The sequence below is a fragment of the Malus domestica genome, chromosome 12 (assembly GCF_042453785.1).
Source record: "Malus domestica chromosome 12, GDT2T_hap1".
Lineage (NCBI taxonomy): Eukaryota > Viridiplantae > Streptophyta > Magnoliopsida > Rosales > Rosaceae > Malus > Malus domestica.
Genome location: NC_091672.1, coordinates 3,893,172 through 3,915,754, shown reverse-complemented (window position 1 = coordinate 3,915,754; position 22,583 = coordinate 3,893,172). Strand labels below are relative to the sequence as shown.

The 22,583-nt window shown below is 35.2% G+C and overlaps 2 protein-coding genes and 1 pseudogene across 9 annotated transcripts; all 3 read right to left on the bottom strand.

Annotated features, from left to right (window-relative positions):
• Positions 1–414: 414 nt before the first annotated feature.
• On the bottom strand, positions 415–8,266 carry LOC103449524 (protein TRANSPARENT TESTA 9-like). 8 transcript variants are annotated; one of them, XM_008388849.4, is made up of 20 exons: positions 8,067–8,261; positions 7,441–7,492; positions 7,289–7,365; positions 7,063–7,196; positions 6,763–6,856; positions 6,472–6,529; positions 5,741–5,849; positions 5,497–5,617; positions 5,232–5,418; positions 4,642–4,910; positions 4,302–4,390; positions 4,128–4,183; positions 3,694–3,741; positions 3,413–3,553; positions 2,768–2,873; positions 2,173–2,247; positions 2,013–2,062; positions 1,712–1,862; positions 1,443–1,609; positions 415–931 (listed from the first exon to the last, which is right to left on the bottom strand). In XM_008388849.4, the coding sequence occupies exons 1-20, from the start codon at positions 8,117–8,119 to the stop codon at positions 650–652; spliced, it is 2,319 nt and encodes a 772-aa protein (XP_008387071.2). In that variant the 5' UTR covers positions 8,120–8,261; the 3' UTR covers positions 415–649. The 8 variants fall into 8 exon arrangements, with proteins under 8 accessions (XP_008387071.2, XP_070665750.1, XP_028946237.1 ...); XM_070809649.1 differs by having other exon boundaries at positions 7,102–7,196; XM_029090404.2 differs by having other exon boundaries at positions 7,270–7,365; positions 8,067–8,231.
• Positions 8,267–12,582: 4,316 nt separating this feature from the next.
• Positions 12,583–13,202, bottom strand: LOC103449554 (uncharacterized; annotated as a pseudogene).
• Positions 13,203–20,360: 7,158 nt separating this feature from the next.
• On the bottom strand, positions 20,361–22,205 carry LOC103449523 (probable aspartyl protease At4g16563). Its single transcript, XM_008388848.4, has one exon. The coding sequence runs from the start codon at positions 22,111–22,113 to the stop codon at positions 20,689–20,691; it is 1,425 nt and encodes a 474-aa protein (XP_008387070.2). The 5' UTR covers positions 22,114–22,205; the 3' UTR covers positions 20,361–20,688.
• Between the last annotated feature and the right edge of the window lie 378 nt (positions 22,206–22,583).

Here is a 22,583-nt window from a genome sequence, read left to right as displayed (position 1 = left end):
TCGTCCCAATTTTAGAAAATGTCTCAAGCTCAAAATGATGTTTCTACTCTAAACTACTATTAGAGGAGGGGAAAGGGTTTGAACCTGAGATGTAGTGGCTATTGGGTTTAAGAGGAAGGCTCGAATCATTAAGTATCGATTAGAAAAGATCACCAAACGAATTGTTTAAGAATCAATTAGAAAATTTGTGTTTAGAATGACGATGAAAAAAACCAGAAAGTTAACAATCGTGCCTAAAAGGTTCATTGTGCGCATTGCCATGGAAGAACGAAGATAATCGGCGGTGTCCGATAGCCTCTTGCCTACAAGATTAAGTTCTTAACCATCCCGGCTGACGATGATATCGGAATGGATCGAAACATAAAGTGCTTTTGGTTATTTGAAAGTCATTTTAGCTCTTAAGTGCTCTCGTACTAAAGTTAGAAAATCCAAATCTTATTAACATTATTATTGAGAAAATTAATACAACGAAGCCCTTAATTGCCAACACATTTGGTGATCAGTACTGATCTAATATTATAAACGACTACTGTGAGTACAACCCCTTTAGGTGACAGTAACAAAATTTGAAAGAAAAAGGAGAGAAGAAAGACACAGAACTCAACTGAGATTGTTGGCAAGCTAACTTACAACGACGCAAATAACAGCTTCACTCATCTTCGCTCTCTGATAAATTTCCGAGACAACTATTCTGCAGGAGAGGAGCAAGTACACTCTCGACAGAGGATCTTTGCTTCCTGGTTTCCTCAAGTATTGACAATCGAGCAGCTTCGCAAGCTTTGGCATTTGGAAAACCAAGTGTCCATCTCCCATCAGCCACATGATTGGACTTCCCCGAACGATGGCCTCTAACTCTACTTTTGTAGAGTTTTGGTTCAAACTCTCTTATCTGAAGATGCAACCATGTCGGGTGATCCTCATCTATTTTTGGCTGTTTCAAGTGAGAAACCATATTAACTATGTAGAAAAATAATGACAGAGAAAAAAGAAAGAAGATCTACAAAAATCAAAAGAATTTCAAGCTCCCCTAACACTACGTTGTCAATTTTACTATCACTTCTTTTTCCATATTTCACCCCAATTTTGCGACTGTCAGCTTCTTCGTATTACTACATTGTCTTTTGTTCAATATGAAACTCGAAAAACTTATTTCCTATAAGATAGACAAGGCACATTTGTAGAACTCTATTTCAAGCCTGTTGTCATAAACAAGAATTTTTCAATACGCAATTGGACTCTAATCTACAATGGCGCAAGACCCACCAAGAAAACTGGCCATACCCATAAGCCTAGTTGACACAATTGATCAATGTGAGTATCATAACTAAATCAGTTTAATTGACCTCTCACACTAAAATCTAGAATTTTAGAGTTGACTTAATGCCGATACATGAAACTAGCCAGGACTAGAAGCAAAGCATATGTCTATTTTTTTAACTTACAATTAAACCAGCCAATGGTGCAATAGCAAGTACAATTCCTCGTTGACTGCGGAAAGGATGCTTCTCTGCAAGAATCACTTTTCCAGATGTTTTCTTTGCCACAGGTATCAGGTAGATATCCCTGATTCCAGCTTTGGAAAATGAAATTCTACATGAAATTCCAGATCCTGCAGAAAGTTGTGGGAAGTAAGAATTCAAAACACACACACACACACACATTGAGAGAGAGAGATCCTGGAAATATTCAACTTTTACTGGATAATACCCACCTAAACCAACCTCCGACCCAAAGCTTGCAGACGCACCATTTGAAGCATGCGTATTACTAGAATCAGCAATTGCACTGCTGTCCAGCAAGGGCTCTTCAAGCAATTCTCCTTTGGAAATTGTTGATTTAAGTTGAAGATGGAGAATAAAAACCTAAAAGTAAACCAAGGGAACCTTCAATGAAATATCAACATAAAAACTAGAAGTGGTCAATCAAGGAAGACCAGCCGAGAGAGAGAAAGAGAGACTACTAGTACAACATTAGAAGAGATGTTAAAAACTGATACTAATGATGGCATTTACCTTCACATTGTCAACCATCCTCTGCCAAGCACAGTATGAAGTTGCATCACCTGCAATATGCACATAAATTTATTTCTCTCTAAACCCTTTCTGAAGCTTTCCGACAAGAGAAGTACAATCCATAAACAAATTTTTTCAATAATACAGAGAAAAGATGTACCATCAGTAGTTTGTTGGCTAACATCAAGCTCAAGAACAAAAAAAGGATCTTTACATTGGGATGCTTCCTGAAGAGCTGTATGTTCGAAAATAGATAAACTGAATTTACTAAGTAGTTCCATCTTCCATATCAAATAGGTAATGTAATTTTTTTTCCTATGTTAGAAACCAACTCACATCCTAACAACTATTGGGAACATTGAGAAACCACTAAAACTTCACATGATATGAGAGTGAGAGATCCTCAGTTCAAATCCGGCTATTTCAACCTCTAAACTTATAATGATCTCCACACATGTTAGAGATTTTTTTAGAGTATAAAACGATTTTTAGCCTAATCTTAACAGTTTTAGCTTTTGTCAATAGTATTGAAACAATAAAAAAAATATTATGGAAATATAACAAGATCTTGAGTGCAAACCCCTGCAACTGCAAGTTCACTGATTCTATTGGACTCCATGTAGGTTTCAGTAGGGGGAGATGGTATAATATGAAATAATGTTGGTCTACATCCTAACAGCTTAATCTTTTGGGAACAATGGAACTAAACTATCACCATCCCAAGAAGAAACCATATCCCCCCTCCCCCAGCCTACCTGCTTTACAGTTTGCCCATTCATTTCTGAAAGCCTCTGGTATATGATCAAACCAGCATCCATCAAGTTCTTTCTGAAGACATTCACGGGACTGCTGATATGAGGTCTGTCCACACAAACTAGAAAATATAAAACTTTAGAAAGTATGAGACACATTTACACTACACCACATAATATACTACTAGATCATACGAAATAGTAAATGTGCACTTCAGAGCTTGCTTTTTACTCTTACCTCAGAAAGGTCAGACAGTGTTCTTCAAACTCCATTTACACTTACATTTATTAGCTACATAACAATTCTAATAGGCAATCATCATTATATGTCTTCTTACAGTCCTATACAGCAATTTTGAATTTTAAACTAACAGACCTATCTATCTGTAACCCCAATTTTACCATCTATCAACTTTTTACTTTGAATATATAGAATCCCACGGTTCCCACCATACAGTGTTCTACCAAAGCTAGGCCCTCGAAGGGTTGATGTGGTACTATTCCTTCTTTAGAAAGCTCAACCACTTACCAGTCGTTTCCAGTCTTACCAAGAAAATACGAATAATTATCCATTTCATTTTGGCATGATTTCTGACACGAGTGTAGAATAATATACAAGTGCTTCTACCAAATCAGTTGAATCCTTACATTGAATAGCTGGAAATTATGATCACTAAGCCCTTTTCCTTGACAAATCAAAAGCTTCCGCAAGAACCACCCTGTATGCCATTGTATTAGTATAGAGTAAGGTGGTTGACTTGCTAAAACCTTCAATAATGCATTTAAAATCTGTAAAATGAAAATTCAGTTCATCACGACACTGAAAGCCACAAGGGTAAAATTTTAAATAGTCAAACTGCTGACCTAAAATGACCAATAAGTGAAGATATATATTTAAATAAACAATAATTAATAAAAAGTCACTGTACCACATCCATATGTTTCCATAGGAGATTTCCAATACTACCATCCACATCCTGTCAAGATATGAAATGGAAATTTGTCAATATATTTCCAAAGTGTTTCAAAACGGTGGAATAAAGTAAAATGAATATTCAAATTGCATATACAAAACTAGCAAATGCAGAACATTCAACAAAAATGCCAAGAAATGTATGCATTAAATGGAGAAATGGTTGTTAACACAGAAGTTTCAAAAATTGAAAATGAAATTCAATGTAAAGGTCTTTGAATGCAACGGAAAATACATAATACGCAGAATAAGCATAAATCACCATCATGCATAAAACTAATATACAGTAACTTTGTTTTATTAGTCAGTAAACTCAGTACTCACTTATTACCAGCTGGAAATTACAGAATATATAAAGCGCACATTGAAAAATTGAAGTTATTAACTCACAATCATATATTGCATTCCACTTAATCCAGTCATTTGAGCCAGCAAAGGATGAAGATCTGCATCAATGAAAAGACAAATTAAAGATATGAACAAACTCAGTCAATTTCAAAGCGGCTATCAGACCGATGCGTTGAAGTTATGTCTTCTGTACAACAGCAGATTCTAAATTAGTACCTTTTGTTTCTGCTAAAATAAACAACAAGAATAGTGATGCTAGCAATAGACTATGATTCTCGGAGAAAATATGTGCTAGTATTCCACTCCTGCATCAGGAAAAAATTTCATAATACATCAAAATGTATGAAATAATTATCAATTGTCATCACTCTTTGATATAAAAGAACATTAATTGACCATTTAACTAATTTAGTGAAATGTGAACAGATTGATTTTTTAGTCTTAGTATTCCAGCACCACTGCCCAAAATATTGAGAAAGAAACTACGTTTCTCTCATTTCTTTACTCTCTCTTTCTGGAAAGGAGGTTATACGAACTAAAACAGAAAAGTAACAACCTTTTGATAGAGACAGTATCAGTAAGGAGGCTATTATTTTCTGCTCCTTCAGTCTCATGACTAGAAGATACTATTCCCATTTCACTCAATATAGATTTAGCATGACCATCGCTCTCAGTTGAGTCCCTTTGAACAGCATCTCTCACACTTGAGGTCATATGAGGATATAAAATAACTTCGGCGACAAAGTTGAATATGCCTTTTCCACCAATGACTTGAAGAAGACAAGAAATAGTATAGAAAGACGTAACTGCAGACAGATTTGAGCCCTGAATCATAAATGAAATGCTGAATGAATACAGCATATAGAAAAAGTATATCATAGTACTATGTAGCATGTACAGTACAACAAATGCAGCTTAACATTGAATTAGCAATGCTTGACCATTGTTTTTTGTGATACATTTGTTAAGTGGTTTCAAAAAGTGGTGTGTGCATGAGACAAAAAAGGATGTGCAGAAATTATTTCCCAAAATGTAATGTGGACATACGCAATTCTAGGTTTTCCAATAGGAACTATCTACCAACAAAAAGTATTTCTCATGCTGATAAGAAAGCGAATGAAGCAGATACAAGGAAGAACATCTTACATTACTCTGCCCCATCTGCAGTAATGGGAGTAATATGGGAACGATTAATATTCTGAGAAGATTTTCAGTAACTGCTCTACTCAAACGAGACTCGCCAATACCAAGTATGTCCTTCAAGTAATACAGATCATCGACTATCTTATCAGTTTCCAAAAGTATTTCTTCTTTCTTTTGACGTGTACGCATCCTGCATCAATAATTAACCATTCAGCCTTCCAGATGCATAGTACCTAAATCTCATTTTACCAAATTGAAGTACACATACTCTGCATCGTGGACAAGGGCATCTAGATGAAAGAACTTCTTGCTTAAGCTTGAAACCATATCTGAGAAATACCTTGAGACTGGAGGAGTTGTTATATATTGATAAACCATATCATCACTAGCTGCACGACCAAAAAAAATACTGTTTCCAATTACGGAAAATGTAACTACAACCCAAAATCTCATGAGTCTCTTCTGTTAGCAGATTAGAAAGGGAAGAAAAAAGAAAGATAATAGCAGCATACCATTATATATACTGAGATTTAATGCACGAATAGCTGTCTGAATCATCTTATCCCCATGGTGGGCAAATTTGAGAGCCTCTTCATACAGGGGAAATGACGCTACAGCATCCTGCAATTGGAGGGAGACATGGACACGAAAAAATTAATTAGGGGCCATGCATCTAGGCATGCACACTTAAGCTAAATAAATGCAGCAATAAAGTAGAGACCATCCTTTAATTATTGATCACGGTATGAAACAGTGACTGTCATTTCTTGTAACTCATTATTGCTTCTCCCCTTATAAAAACAACATAAATTATAAATAAATAAATAAACTAAAAAATTTAAAATAGATTATGCAAGCCTAGATGATGATGAAAAGAACGGATAAGATGCCTCGAAAAGAGGAAAGGCGTTACAGTTCCCCAGGGTCCACACAAGACAATCAGAAATGCTGACAAGGACTGGCCTAAGCCTTGATGGCCCTGCCAGAAACCACTTGGAGAACATAGAACACACGAAGCCATCTGCATGCTCTAGTCTAACAGGCTCAACCCTGAGGCCAAAACTTTTTTTGTTTCTTAAATAGTAGGAACCCACTGAAAGTGTACTTTAAACAATGTTTTCACATCCATTACCAATGGTACGCAGGATACAAATACGATTTCGACTGCCACTGCAGACAGAACTGCATCTATCAAGTAAATCATGACTTGTACCAAAAATGTACACAATAAACTTTAACTTACCCCGTGAACCTTCAGAAGAAGGCAAAGTGTATCTTTGTTTAATTTATTGCCCACTGCTCTGAGTAGAGAGAGACGGGGGAATCAGGAGAATAATAAACTTCACAAGTAATGACAAAATCAAGCTAAAACTGCATCACAACTGCTTTAGCAAATAAGAGTTATATATATGTATATGTATGTATGTATATATGTATGTATATATGTATGTATGTATGTATGTATGTATGTGTATGTATATGTATGTATGCATGTATTGAACGTGAATGTAGAGAGAGAGAGAGAGAGAGAGACCTCAAAAAGGAAACATAATATAACGCTAGATCTCCTCCAAATTCAAACTTGTGTCCTATAATATTGTTGATGTAGTCATTGCTAAAACAATAATCTGCATCAAAAAAACCATCAACAGATCACCAATAAGTACAAGCAATAAGCTTAACAATGGCACAATTAATGAAAAATAAAAATAGAAATTCAGGAGAAGGCATGTTTGGAACTGATTTCCACCATGGTTGCAGCTACCAAATCTTTGGTAACCTAAAAATTGGAGGACTAATCTTAGATATTGATTAACTGCATTTAGAATCTTACAAATTGAAATGTCACTATTCATGTTTTGAATCATTATACTCAGGTACTGAAGCAACGGTGCCTCAATTCTTGAATTTCTACTGATCTTTAGCACACGAACAAATTCTGATAAAACTTGGTATTCCATAAAATATCTGCATATAAGTTAAAAGTAACAATTAAAATATGAACAAGAAAATAAAAGGCGTACCAATATAGAAGCTTTACCATGAACAACAGTTCATACTCGAAAATCGATGGGTCTTGTCTATCGCCATAAGTAACTAGCTCCACTATGGACTGTAATAAATCTATGACTAGTTCCTGGTAGAGAGTCACATGAGGGGAAGGTGAGGCATATTAAACTGAATGAAACAAGAGGAAAGTCAAACAAGTTACCCTGTTATGCCCGTCCACAACTTTGATCTTCCGCAGTTCATTGATTACATACCTATTTCGATAACAGCATAAAAAGAAGTATTAGTAAAAATACTTGATGACGATTATGATGATGAGGATGCCTACGAAACAATGAGATACACTCTTAGGACAAAACTTCAGTCCACTACTAAATAGTAGATGCACAGCAGACATTGTTACCCATTACCTCCACTTTTCGAGAAATAAGGTTTTCAAATTGGCAACCGAACAAGTAACTAAAATTCACCCACCACTCTGTAAGCCCTCAATCTATAAATTGATACAATGTAGGCATTACCTCCACATTCCCAAAAATCGAGTTCTGAATCCGGTTACAGGACAAGTATCTATATTAAAATTCACCCAACACTCTCTATTCCCTATACCTTCAAATGTAAATCAAACTACAACCATATCCAAAATTCGTTTTCCATATACTTTCAGGGAAGTTGAATTAAAATACCCAAAATCGACTATTTCGGTTGCTCACAATTGTTTAAAATAAATGAGGAACTAGTCTAACGAGTAGTGTAGAACCCTAATTTACGAAACTGGGAGTGAATGTAGAAGTTGAAAATTTGGAGAGAGAAAAACGGGGAACTTACTTGAAGTACTGGAGCGAGAAGCGGTCGATGGAGCGCCAGAGAGAGCGCCACATGGTGGTGACGACGGCGGCGACAAGGCTGACTGACCTGAGCGATCAAATTGAAGACGGCTTGGTACGAAGGGAAGGGAAGTTTTTTCTCGTTGGCTGTTTGGTTGGTGGGCACAAACCGAACTAAATTCAACGTTCCTTTCATATTCCTTTCGCTATGCGTTTTCCACTTTTTGCTTTACCACGTGTTCTCAAATCAATGCAACGCGCCAAATTATGTGGAATCACTTTTGAGTACAACTATTACGTGACGCTTCAGTCCTACAATGTAGCCTCTCTGCACGTGCGTGCGAGAGGCATCACGGACGCTACGCGTCCCAAAGATGTGTTGTTTTAGATATTATTACATTTCTTAAGTGACTATTTTATAAATTGTGGATGTGTGTCCATCACAACAATTTCTTATTATTTTCAATCATCTAACTTAGTATTTTTTGCACCCGTCCATTGTATAGAAAAAATGAAATTTATGAATTGCACACTAACCATTCCACTTTTTTTTTTTTTGCTTGCTGATTATTACGGTATGAACAACATGAAGGTTGGACCCAATAAGTGAAATAAAAGGAAAAACACAAAATGGAGAACATAATAAATTTCTCCCTCTCTCTCTCATGCAAAATGTCAAATATCTACCCAAGTCCTTAAATTAAAAATTTCATATTCATAAGTTTTCAGTCAAAGTTATAGGCTAGCTAGGGATGAACTCCTAATATATGAAGCAAATCAAAATATGGACAACATGTACATATGTAAACATAGTGTCTACGTGTGAAATCAAAGCCATGCTTGCCACCCATTTGCTTGCACTTGATGCTTTAGATTTTCATGGTTAATCTGCAAGAAATGATGATAAAATAAGAAGTCTAACTATAATGCACAATCCCAAATATAAAGGTTGTAATCAATTCAACCTAAATACCTTTAACTTTGACAATTTTCTCACGGAAATACTTTTACTCCAGTTACTTTTAAAATACTGAAAGATAAATAATTTGTCAAGTTTGAGGTAACAAATTGTAATCATGTTTACAAAATTAAATAGTAAGAAATGTTACTTTAATCTTGTACTTCGACCTTTGTACTTTGAGACGGGTGTGATGCTTATAAAAATGACAAAAAAATGCAATTTTATTTATATTTGAAAATTGCATGCAATTTGAATTTACAGTATACTTCCGTATGAAAATAAGAGAATACTTACTGTATTTAGAAAAGTTGTTTGGTCACCATTAATCTTTTTCCTGCACCCATAAATTGTTTTTTTTTATAATTCGAGATAATTAATTTGTAATTTTTTTTTTAATTTTATAATTTGAGATAATTAATTTGTAGAATGATATAGAGAATGCCATTAAAAATAAATAGGTAAAAAATGGTGTTGGACTTTATTCCAAATTTGTATGATGCGAGGAGTTGTTGAAGATTTTAATTCTTCTACAACCTTTTTCATGCGCCACCTATATATTGAAGGTATATATAATGTTAGAATTTCTTGTAACAAATTTAATAAAGAATTTAGAATACATACTGCTCATGCTTCTTCTTTTTCTACTCTTTGAGAATCAGTTGGCTTAGATCAGTAGCTTTTACTCCGACAGATATCTCCCAACCAGGTGTAAAAATAGAGACACGTCTGTTTGGGATCGTATCAATAGGTGGTTCCTTTTCCATTTTTTATGGGTATTCTTGTAAATATCCTGAGAATGAAAACAAAATTTTTTTTAATTTACATAGCACATTAAGATAATCAAAATTGAAACTCATAATCTGACCAAAATTTTAAAACGCACAATGAAAATTTCAAAGAAAGAAGTTTAAAAAACTAAAATTGACTTAGAAATACTAAATACAAACTCATATATACATCATGAAAGATGCAGTAGAGTGCATCAAATTCATCACCTAAAAGATGGATGGAAAAAAAAAACTTAAAAACTGAAAAGGTAAATTTAGATTTATATTTACCCAAAGAGAAAGAAAACATTTGTGATTGGAGAGATTGGGATGCAAGCATGTGATATAGTTGTCCCACTACAATAAAAATTCAATCACAAAATTGTTAAAGGTGTGTCCTTTTTACCCCATAATTCATAGAGTAAAACAACATATAATCCAAAATTCGAAAGCCTGTAGAAGATCTGCAGATGTTGCTATAAAAAAAACAAAGAAAAAAGATGGACAGACATACAGAGAGAGAGAGAGACTGCATAAAAAAGAAAACTGAAGGACTTGAATTAAGGACTCGAATTTTTTTTATTAGCAATCATCACAAACCCCGACAGAAAAAGGAAACTGAAGGACTTCTGCTCTTCCACCGCAACATATAAATTGGGGAAAAAAACAAAGGAACAAATATAAGTTGGAAAGAGTACAAATCAAGAAATAATGAAGAGAAAATACCTAGAAGGCAGTGGAAGAGCGGAAGTAGGATTGTAGTGCCTTACCAAAACTGGAAGAATTTCACAGCAGTTCTTTCTACTTGAAAGAATTTCAAACGCCCTCCTGTAGATACATGGGTTGTTACATTTAGGATTTAATCATGAGATTAGTGAAGAGGCCGAAGTGGAAATGGAGAAGGAGGAGGAGCTCCAGATTGCAAGCTAGAGACTTCCATACCTCAAACCGAAGGCGGCGTGCTGTCTAGTAGTCCAAACCTTGATTTCACAAACACCTAATAGGCAAGATCCGGCGAAAATGTATGCCTTAGCCTCTAACGTCATTGTTTGTTCTTTAAATTTTATTATTAATTGTCTAATTATTGGCATCATAAAATGAGGGAAAATTGAAAAAAAAAATGCAGGAAAATGTAAGAAAAATATCAAAAATCTTCACAGAATGTGCTAATATACTTCCATGTATATATGCGAGTGATTTTCTTACCGATTTGTGTAGATTCTTAGCATGCAAATGGGTGAAACTGAAACATGTAGAGAAATAGTAGGGAAAGAAGAACAGAGAATATGGAGTGATAGGCAGCGGTTAGAAAACAGAAAGAAAAGAGTTATACGTGGAATTGTGGGAGGGTGCAAGTGATTGTCTTACCAATTTGTGTAGATTCTTAGCATGCAAATGGGTGAAACTGAAACCTATAGAGAAAGAGTAGGGAAAGAAGAACAGAGAATACGGAGTGGTAGGCAGCGGTCAGAAACAGAAAGAAAAGGGTTGGACTTGGAATTGTGGCAGGTTACAGAGGTTTGTGTGAGGAAGAAGTTTGTTCAGAAAATGGGGGAATAGAAGATACACGTGGGTGGGTGGGTTGGTTTCCGCTGCGAATTAGTGAGTTTGAAAACTGACCGTGCTAATCCAGCGACGATTTCGAGAAAGCCGCGGCGCGGGCGCAGGAGCGAAGCGGCGGCGGTTGAAGATTATGTATCCAACACCATGGCAAACTCTAATTATTCTCCAGCCTTTCCCCACGTTTGAAATTCTTTTTTTTTTCTTTTTTTTTTGTCAATTTTTTTCTGTTTTATTTACACAAATGCCCATGAAACATTTAGTTTCATAATTTACTTCAGTTTTAATTTTTTTTGTTTCAAGGGCTTTTGTGTCCAGTTTTTTTTGGTGAAGCCTTAAGACACCAAAACAAACTTCTGGCATTCTATTATTAGCGATTTATAAAATTATAAATTTTTTGGCACATTAACGGTGAACTCGATTAATATAAATTGTTTTCCAAGTTGAGTCTCTAGTTGGTTTGGTTTAGGTTTCGAATCCTATTATCGCACAGCCTAAAACATAAGGGTTCAAATTGGTTCGTTTTAGGTCTCAAATTAGTAGCATAAATAAACTGACTAAGTTCATTTTATAGATCTTACATGTATCTAAGTAATTATATCCCGTAAATTGAAAAGTGGTTAAGAATACTTTTTAGCATTATATTTAGAGATAGATTACATCAAATTCAAATATTCCTACGGATTTTGGTTATTGATGTTAAACGATTTAATTCGGTTTAGAAAATTTCAAAGTTCAAATAAGTGGTGGACGTGAGGTCAATATCCGTTATACATTGAACCAAGGTGGTACCAGGACCACTCAGAGGCGTGAAAACACACATGTGAAGGTGCTTCAGGACCCTCCTAATAGTTGATACGGATTCTTAGTTGATACGGATTCTTTTGTGCCCACCAAATGTTTGATATAATGCTTATTAGGCATATCTCGGCATTATTCTATTAAGTTGGCTCGTGCTTAGTCATATTGAACTACATAAAAAAATTGAATAAAAATAAGCTCATATCAAACGCTTAGTGGGCCCAAAAAAATAACTCGTACCAATTTTTTGAACCAAATTCATATCACAAACATACAAATACAAAAGAGAGCACTTTGAGGAAGCTTTTCATAGTTGCAAGAAAAGGAAGAAAAAAAATACCTGAGGCCATTTGATTCGATTGTGTTGTCCAACCTTCCTCCAAAACCATCGGGGATGTTAGTGGTGGATCGTGTCCGAAAACAATCAGCTAGCTTTGGGTCTGTTTTTCTCGTATCCATTCAACAAAGTCGTCAACGATCAAGGGCCATGCAAGTTCAAGCTTGTATTTACTAGGATCTTGAAAACTCATCGAATCGTAGAACCAGTAAAAGGACATCCACGGACCCATGGTTAAGACTTTGTAATCACTCTGAATCTTCAGATACTGAGTAAATAACTCAACCTGCGTTGGATATTCACATCCCAAAACAGTATCTAACAACTCAAATATCATGTCTATATCTATGCCTTTCTGTTTCCTCCTCCGTCAAACAATATTTGAACGCATACGACAGAAATCCATGAAGTCTGATGGTTCCCCTCTGACCTCTATATCTAGCTCTGCAAGTGCCTTGTTTAAGTTATCTACTTTGTTTACCCTTAGGGTTTTAAATCCTTCTCGCCAATCTTCTAGGGTTTAAGTATCCCTGCCTTGTTTAATTCATCTTCCATGCAAGCATCAACATCCTTATGTCCGTATGATCAACTTCCATTTTTGAACAATGACGTTCGATGATCGATCAAACCAGAAGACGCATTCGATCCGCTCTGGCTCGATCCCTCTTGCCACCTTAATCGATTTTCTGGAATTGTGCATTGGTTGTTCATGGGATCAAAAACGTTCCCGGCCTGGCCGGGATCCCAATGGGCTTTGTTTTATCCTGACCCTTTCATTTGGGAGAGTCTTGGACTTGGATCTTAACATTTAGCTTGGCTTGTGAATTGGAATGACCCATTGAGTTCATGCTTTCAGTCTCACCTAAAAAAAGTTTTTTTCTTTTCTTTGAGGAGAGTGTCTGGATAAGGGATTTTTTAAGTATAAAGAGATTTAGGTTAAATTAAGAAGAAATATGCATTACTAGATATTAGATAGAGAGATTGAAAATGTATTAGTGAACATCAAAAAGCCAATAAACGAAGGAATAAAATGACTGTTTTTATAAGAATTAAAAACAAAAAAAATACAAGGGGCAAATGAGTCATTTCACATAGTTATTTATAAATCTCCCTCGATGCTTTGCATTGACTTATTCAAATCTCGTTAATCTATTGTTATGCGTTTCTTAGTAATGTAGCTTACATATTACTTGGAAATCACTCAGTCCAAATTAGACCATAAAAGGCCGATTAGTGTGGTTCGAAAGGGGTTGTCTCTAGCTATGGTCAGATTTGTTATGTTGCCATTTTTGTCGGTGGAAAATCTATTTCCTCAATTTATCTATTTATTATGGAGCTAACTAAATAAAATATTTAGGCTACAATCAAGAATACGTCGAAGCATGAATTGACTTAGCAACGTGCACCTTGGTTAACATGCACTAGTGAGTGATTTCCTCCGTCAATAACACCGCTATCATGCACAAAGTGAAGCTTGATAGGAACGCGAGCTAACATCACATAATTTTCGAGAAAAATTAGGCGTTGCACTAATACGAGTTCAACTACTATAGAGAGCATATAAGAATTGGAAAATGTGATGTCGGTATAACATTAAAGTGTTATTTCCTTTAATTAAGAGAGCATAAATGAGGCCTAATAATTAGAAGGAGGCAGATTCTCTGCCCTCCCACTTCTCATGCCTTCCTATTTTGTATGGTCACGGTTAAGTCACGTCAATATTTTATATTATTATTTTTATAGAGATAATAAGACAAAAGGTAATAGTAATATAAAATGTTGACGTGGCTTAATCGTAACCATACAAACAGAAGAGTACGGGAGGACACGGGAAGTGGGAAGGCAAAGAATCTGCCTCCTAATTAGAATGGGCATTTCCTTTTGTTAGATTATGCCAAATATCCATGAAGAGCATAAAACCTACTCAATCACCTTGATTAAGTAAAAGATAAGATGGTCAACGTTCGCCATCATTTTCATGATTTCCCACACGACATTTAGGTTTACATAAGCTTTGCTAATTTTCTGGCTTTTGACCTTCTTTATCAATCCGTTCATTGTCAGCTTGTATATGAAATTATCAACCAATATATATAAATGAAACGCGAAAACTCTAGTTACTCTAGTATGTTATGGTGTACGGCATGCATCGAACAATGGAGGGTCAAGATCTTTTTTATTCTATCTGGTCAAAAAGTTTATGCAAAAATGTAAAATTATGTCGGGCACGCAGTTCCATCCCAAGTAGAAAAAAATAAGAGAAATTAGATTCACATCCTTATTTTTGTTACTCCTTTGATTAAAATCCTATTCATATTTTATTTTTTATTAAGGTCATTGGGTATTAATAACATCATTAATTATTTGAATAATAAAATATTTTTATTTTTAAATATATTCCTTTAGTGTTAAAAATGTTACAATTAGTATGTTTATATTTATGGCTAAATTTTTTATCATATATTTTTATTTTTAGTTTGTACCTATTTTTAATTTGTACCGATTTTCTTTTCATTTTTAATTTGTACCCATATATTAGTTTCTTTTTGTGCCCATATTTTTTTAAAGTTTTATTTGTATTTGTCCCATGTGTATACCGTCACGTGACATTGTATATTTAATCAATGATAGAAAAATTACATATGGTATATTTATGTTTTATGCCTAAACTTTGCATCATATATTTATATTTTTTAGTTTGTACCCACTTTTAATTTGCAACATTTTTTTTAAATTTGTAGTATTTTCTTTTTAGTTTTATTTTGTACCCATGTATTAATTTCTTTTAGGGCCTATATTTTTTTTAAATTAATTTGTACTCATAATTTTTTAATCTTTTATATGTACTCTAATTTATTTATAATGTACCCATTCTTCTTTATTAATGTACATATGTGAAATGTACCAATTTTTTTGTAAAATGTACCCATTTTTTTAACACTATGGATACATTCTTTTGCCATTTATTATTTATTATTTTTACATAGTTTTATCCATTTATTCAATCAAAATGTTTGAATTCTTTTATTGTAACCGTTTCTAATAGTATTATAATGAGGGATTTTAAATTTATAGGATTATAAATCTCATAAAATATCAAACAATTAATGTCAAAACTATAAAAATATAAATATTAATAGTAATATAATGAGGTGTACAAAGTCAAGGGATTTTGATCAAACTTTGAATAACATTAAGGTTTTAATCAAAAAATGTTAAGGATTAGGGACCGCATCCAAAGTATCTCAATATTTAGCATAACACTACAACTTCGCCGTGTGACATTACTAATTCACGCATGATGTATATTATGAGTGAAAAATGAGTTTACAACTTCTACTAACATAAAGTAGTTAATTTCTCACCACGCTGAAAACTGAAGCTACTAATATGGGTAAATTAACTTGGAAGTTTGTATATATAACTTCTATGATATTTCTGTGAGTTTTACCTTATATGTAGCTCCAACTTATCTAAACAATCACTGAAACTTGCAGCATCGGGGTCCCAATATATCACGCGACAAAATTGTAAGGAACTGTATATGCCTAGTTAGTTTGTTCTCTTGTACATCACGAGCCGTTTAGAAGTAAACTTTTTTGTCCAAGAACTAACTTTCTGGGAGATACTGTGCCGTTGACAAGCATGTAACTGAGAGTATTATTTCACATTGGGAAGGTATTGTACATAGAATATAATGTATGTGGTAGTAAATTTCCATCGTCTTCAATTTAGGGCTTAAGTGCGTAACAAAAAACTTACCAAAAATTGATGGAGATGAGATATTTATAGGAATGTGGCAAGGGTTTTGTCCTACACAAGACGGCATCCCATTGGCCAAAGCGTGTCATCTGTAAGATGGATAAGAAAAGAATAATCAAAAGATATTAATTATTAGATAATATCTTGGGATGTTCTTGTAAGTATCCTTAATTGGATATGACGAGGATTCTTTACTTGTTTGAGTTGATTTTCCTCCTTACCATGAGTAGGCGAGCTTGATTGTGTCGTAGAACCTTCAGGGATGTTGGACTGCAAGTGAGAATATTTGAGGGCACTGCATTTAACGAGAGCATTCTTGTCTTCTTCTTCAAAAAAAAAAAATTCATTGGTCGTCTCTGAAATTTTTGAAATTATTTTTTACTTCACAATGTATGTTGTACGCATGATCGTGTCTTTTATTACTTATTACATTAGTTTTGAGTTAAATGTTTTGATTTTACATGCTACATTATTCAATGCATGCGTGAATCGATCAGCCGACATAAAACGTCAAACATATCCAGTTTAAAATCAGAGTGGTTTGGTTATGGAGGATATCATATTATGTATAGTTTGACTAATGCGACAAGAAAAGACTTAATATCAAACCTTCTTTTCATGACATGAAAAAAGTGAACATACCAATTACCACTAAGCAGGAATAAAGCAGGCCCACATAACACTTTCTTTGGAAAATAATGGCCGGTGAATAGAGATTCCAAAAGAAAACCGAAGGCCCTTTGGTGACTCATTTCTTTTGTTCTTATTGAATCACATGGATGTCTTTCAATCTTCAAATATCTCACTTATCCTCCACGACAAGTTGAAGAAACCTAATTTTTGTATCCCTACGGGACTTACTTTTTTATTTTGGTTATAAAAAGACGCAATGAGAGAAAAAGTTTGCTAGATATTGAACAGAAACAAGATCAATGTATCACCTTATTTATTTTCTTTACTTATGTCAGACAAGGGAAGTGAAAATATAAGAAGAGAGGAGCGGGAAACTCGTATTATTACACTCTGCTTTGATCTTTGTTGTTGCAATAGTATGATAACTCTATTTATAGAGGTTTTCACCCGATATCTCTTTTAATGCATGTAGAAATTTTACACACTAAAATAGTAAAAACCAAACTTCTACTATTTAAGCCATGCATTTTTTACTCTTATTCTTCCATCTTTCATCCTTAGTCGCATATTGTTTTATGTAGGCATTCACACCCATTTCACAACACTTAGGTATTTTTATATGGGATGGGAATTTTTCTCTGCTTTAATTTTATGTATTCTATTAGCTGAAGTAGGACCCTCCCCATATGAATAAGGTTTTAACCTTATGACATGAGCATTGCACCACTAGGTTCACAACACTCTTTCCTTGAAATCACGCCAAGGAAATCTTTCTTTATTGCTTGTGTGTCTAGCCAGCTGCATTTTGCAATTTTTATAAAATCAAGAGAAAGTTTTAAGGAAAACGATTCACACACACTTTTTTCTCCCTGCAAACTCTTATTTATTTTTTTACCATTAGGCTGAACAAGTCAGAAGAGAATCAATAGAAAAATAAATAAATAAAAATGTGCAGATGGAAAAAAAATAGGTGTGTGAAAAAAAGCTAGCCAAGTTTTGCACCCATTAGACTTTTATTCTCTATACTATGATCTAATGATATTTTAAGAATCTACAAAAAAAAAAAAAAAAGTTTGGAAGTCTTCAAAAACCTAGTTTCAAAATTTTCCAAAAGCGCTATCACTTGTAAGTTTATAACATCCATTCGCCTTCATCCAATTGGTGCAGTGTTCTTATTAGCACTTGAGAAAAAGACTACCCACCAAAACGGTGGAAGAAATCATATGAGAAATGTCATAAAATCTGACTTTTACCATATGAGCTGTAATCATATACAGACGTATTACTGTAAAAACTTCCAGCCCTAAGGACATGCGGTGGATGAGAAATAGATGGCTACGATCATCCTCCTCATATATCAAACAATAATTTGACCCACTCTGCTCAGCTTCCTCGAATTGTTGTGGTCCTAAGCTACTTCTCCATTCATGATCCATCTGTTTTCTTCCTTGAGGAGTTAAGCCTAATAAACCAGTATGGGGTTCCACCCTGGCCTGGTTATTTTTGGGGACCTCAAAGGCTGAAATCATCAAATGCTTGCACATGAATTATCTGTGCAATATACAACTGTATATGTATGTTTTATGTGGGAAAGATTTTAAAGTTGGTGCAACACACACTTACATTGATAGATTGTGAATTTAGACGCCGCACCAAAATATAAAGAAGCAATCTGATCGATAGTCTAGAATCATAGTACAATTTAAGTATCTTATGTTGCATTTTGTAGTGTTTGAGCAGTTCATATTGTTAGTTTTTTCTTATAGTGTCTTTTTAACGATATAGCATAAAAGTTCATCAAGACCTTGAAAGTCCCTTAACCAAACATAGTTGAGAGTATCATATAAAATATCTCAATTCATCCCCCTTTACCTAATCGGGGAGTTCAAATCTTGTACATTCATTTTGTGTGTGACCTCCTTGTAGCATCTATCATTGATTGACACATCTTAAGTTTATACACAACAGAGCTAGGATTAAGTTTATGAACACGTGTCAATAAAGGTAACACACAAAATAAATGCAGAAGATTTAAACTCCTAATTGAATTATCAATAAAATCTAACTTAGGGTAATATATATATATATATATATATATATATATATATATATATATATATTTGTTCAACTAATAAAGTTAATGTTTTAGTTACATCCTACATGTGACTTTCACAAATGTGGTGGGCGGTGCTCATATATGTATGCAGCTGATTAACTTTAAAACTCTCACCTAAAAGATGACAGCAGATTTGCCAACTGTGGAGCTGAGATAAAAGGTTTCATCTGCCGGTGATCTAGGGAGCCACCAAACATGTGCCAATCTACTTGTCTAGCTTAGCATAATTACACGTCCTTCTTCTTTGATCCTAATTAGGGTTTTGTAGCTTAATATAATGAAGTTTGACACATCCTTCTTCTTTGATCCTAATTAGGGTTTTGTAGCTTAATGTAATGAAGTTTGAAGTGGCGAATTTATCAGTACAATGAACCCACCAGCTATGGACGGAGTTAGAAATTTTTTTTAGTAGAGGTCACTGTAACTTCTAGTTATACTTGACAAAAATAAAGCATCATAAATCATAATAATATCATCTATAATTTCATTACCTTTTCTTTTTTCTCAAACTTCATTAAACCACCACTTCTACGATTTTATTTACAATTATGAGTTGAGAATGTAAACTAAAATTATGATAAATTCAAGTTACATGTTTTTTTTTATTAAAAAAAGCAGGAATAATATGACCAATATATTATTGCATCTATAATTATCATAATTTTTTTCCTCACAAAACTTCAGCGAAAATAGATGCTACTAAAATATTGACTGCTAAATGAAAATAGCATTACAAGGTGTACTTTTGTATACTATTAAAGGAAAATTCCCATTAATGGTTATTTAACAACGGCTATTAAAATCAATCACTAAACTATCTCTATCAAAATCAACAAGGGTCTTTGTTTCCATGAGGAAAAGGAAAAGTAATGCGTATTTCTTAATTTTTTTTCGTACTATCGCAGATTTGGGTATATTCAAGTCGGCTAGAACAATAAGCTTCAAACTTTGCACCTAAATTTGAATCTCTCTCTCTTTTAATATAACTATCCTATTATTTGTCAAAAAATTGTTAAAAATTCATCTACTTTAAAAAAAAATCTAGTTATGTTATGTTTAACTGTAAAAAGGAACTTTTATGGGACATTTTTCTGAAAAATTAAAAAACTAGAGATTCATCCTCCTCAAACTATACAAAGCATAATTTAACATGAATATAACTTCAGAATTTATCTTAGATTTAAATTTAGTAGAGATATTACTAAAATAAATACAACGTAAAAAAAAGAAATACAAACGCAACATCTATAACATGATCTAACACCGTTACGTAAATCATATAGAACATCTCATAGAAGAAGGGTTCCATAAAAAAAGTGGGGAAGGCAAAGTCTGCCTTCCAAATAGTACAAAGTGAGTTGTCACTAATGCAGATTGATTAAATAAATTAATACATATTCATACTTTGAATAATTCAATTAGCAAAACAAATCGAAACTTCTTCCCCAGCATGAAAAATTATCACTAATCTATAAAAACTCACAATAATTAACCTCCCTTAAATCTACACAACTTGTCATCATCGTTTCAAGTCACTGCCCAAAGACTTGTTTTGCGCTTCTTATTTTCTTTTCTCTGCAATGCGAGATCAACTTATATGGACCGGAACGTCACAATGACATGGATGTCAGAATAGCTAGCGTTGAATCCGTTCCAAGTAAGTCGTTTTAATATGACGGGGCCTCATCATTTACAACTCTGTTTCCGGAACCCAAACCTCTCACGTTCCAAATCATACTCCACGAAGAAATTCTGCTGCTGATAGTTCCCCAGAATAATCGCAGGTCCACCATTGCCCCCTGGACCAACAATTTCATCTGAAACAATCGTCAAACACACAACGCCGGAGCTCGAAACCAGCGAGAAATAGTTCGCCAATGGCAGCTCCATCTTAGCACCCCCTTTGAACTGGAAAACCAATTCCGGAAACTCCAATTTCTCCTCCTTTGAAATATCAAAACAGGGACTCAATCCCGTCCTGTTTTCCAAGTCCTTAGCTCTCGTGTAATTCGCCATCTGTAACTCAAACTCTTTCGCAACGGCTTCGAAAACAGGCTTCTCCATGAACGTGAAGGTCGATCCGGAATCCACGATCGTCCCGCCATTGCTGTCGGCTCCGGGGACGAGAAACTTGTACGGAATATTGACGTGCTTCTTGCCCACGATGATTTTTCTGAGCATGATATAGTAGTACTCGCGAAATGCAGAGTTTGGAGAACCTGGGTTTTTCTGAAACGGCGTGTAGATCGAGCTCTGAGCTTTCGTTTCGTTTTTTCGGGCTGAAGAAATGGGTTCGTCGGAGCTACCGCTGCCAGTGTACAGAACAAGGTCACTGCTTTGTGGGGTGTCGTCGAATTTGTGGGAGACTAAGCAGTAAGAGAATTTGGAAAGCCCCATTTGGGCAGGAAGGGATTGCGGTCCGCGGCCGAATCCGGCGATTCCGGCTGGCTGGCGGATGGAGAGGAAGGAGCAGCCGACGAGAAAATCAGGGACAATTTTCTCGGGAAAATTAAGTGACTCGGAAAGTAAAATCCCAGCTGTTGTGCCCAAACCGTACTGGACTATGTACGTTGGGCAGGCTTGGGAGCAGTTTTGGCTAGTTGGGTCGTTGCAATTCGGGCATTTGGATTGGATTTCGGGGCCGAAAATCCAAGCGCATTTGGGGTTTTTGCAGCCGACGATTTTGGAGGAGGAGGAGAGTTTGGGGATGAAAGTTGGAATTTTTGAGGGGTCGATGTTTGGGAACTGGCATTTGGAGCAGGTGTAGCGTTTGGTGCAGGGGAACCAAACGAGGCTGCTGCCGGTGTCCATGATGAAAGAGGAGGTTTGTGGCGGCGTGCCGAAGCGGAGGGAGACGGAGTAGCCGCCGTAGCTGTGGGGGAAGAGGGGGACTTGGGTGGAGGGAGAATGGTGGGAGGATTTTTTGGGGTTTTTGATGTGGTGGGCTCGGGAGACGGAGGCGGTGGCATGGAAGTTGAGGGATTGGAGTAGATCGGTGGACGGTGGTTTGGGGAATGGGGAGAGAGGGATGGTGAGTTTGGATGAGAGAGAAGGGAGGAGGAGAGAGAGGAGAGTGGTGAGAGAGAGGAGGAGGGAGGTGGGATTTGCCATTGGAGTAAAGAGTTGGTACTTTTCTGAGGGTTCGATGTTGGTGAGCTTCTTTATAGTTAAAGCAAGTAGAAAAAGGAGAATCAAGTTCGATTTGGGCAACACAAACTGCCCTTCGTTGCACATAAATTAACAGTACATGCCACTACTGGGATTTGTTTGCTTGGGTAAAATTCCACATGCATTAACTGTTGATAAATCATTCATACACGATGTAAAATAAAAGAAGAAAAAAGGGCAGCACATCACTACTAACAACTGGCCTAGAGATGATCACTTCCAAGTACGAACATGGGGACGATCAGTCACACACACAGACCCACAATTAGTCTCTTGGAGGCTGACGACAATTATTGAAGACATAAGATGGATCGCATTCTCTTTTACACATATTTTTGGGAGCTGTATATTTTTAGCTAAGTGGATTTCTTAGCTGATGCAACTACGGGTATTGATTATTTTGTAGAGGACAT

Coding starts and splice junctions, on each gene's coding strand:
- LOC103449524 (XM_008388849.4), bottom strand. CDS start 8,119: ATGTGGCGCTCTCTCTGGCGCTCCATCGACCGCTTCTCGCTCCAGTAC. Junction 4,184..4,301: donor TATTTTAGCAGAAACAAAAG/GTACTAATTTAG, acceptor TCATTGATGCAG/ATCTTCATCCTTTGCTGGCT. Junction 3,742..4,127: donor GTGGAATGCAATATATGATT/GTGAGTTAATAA, acceptor ATATCTTGACAG/GATGTGGATGGTAGTATTGG.
- LOC103449523 (XM_008388848.4), bottom strand. CDS start 22,113: ATGGCAAATCCCACCTCCCTCCTCCTCTCTCTCACCACTCTCCTCTCT.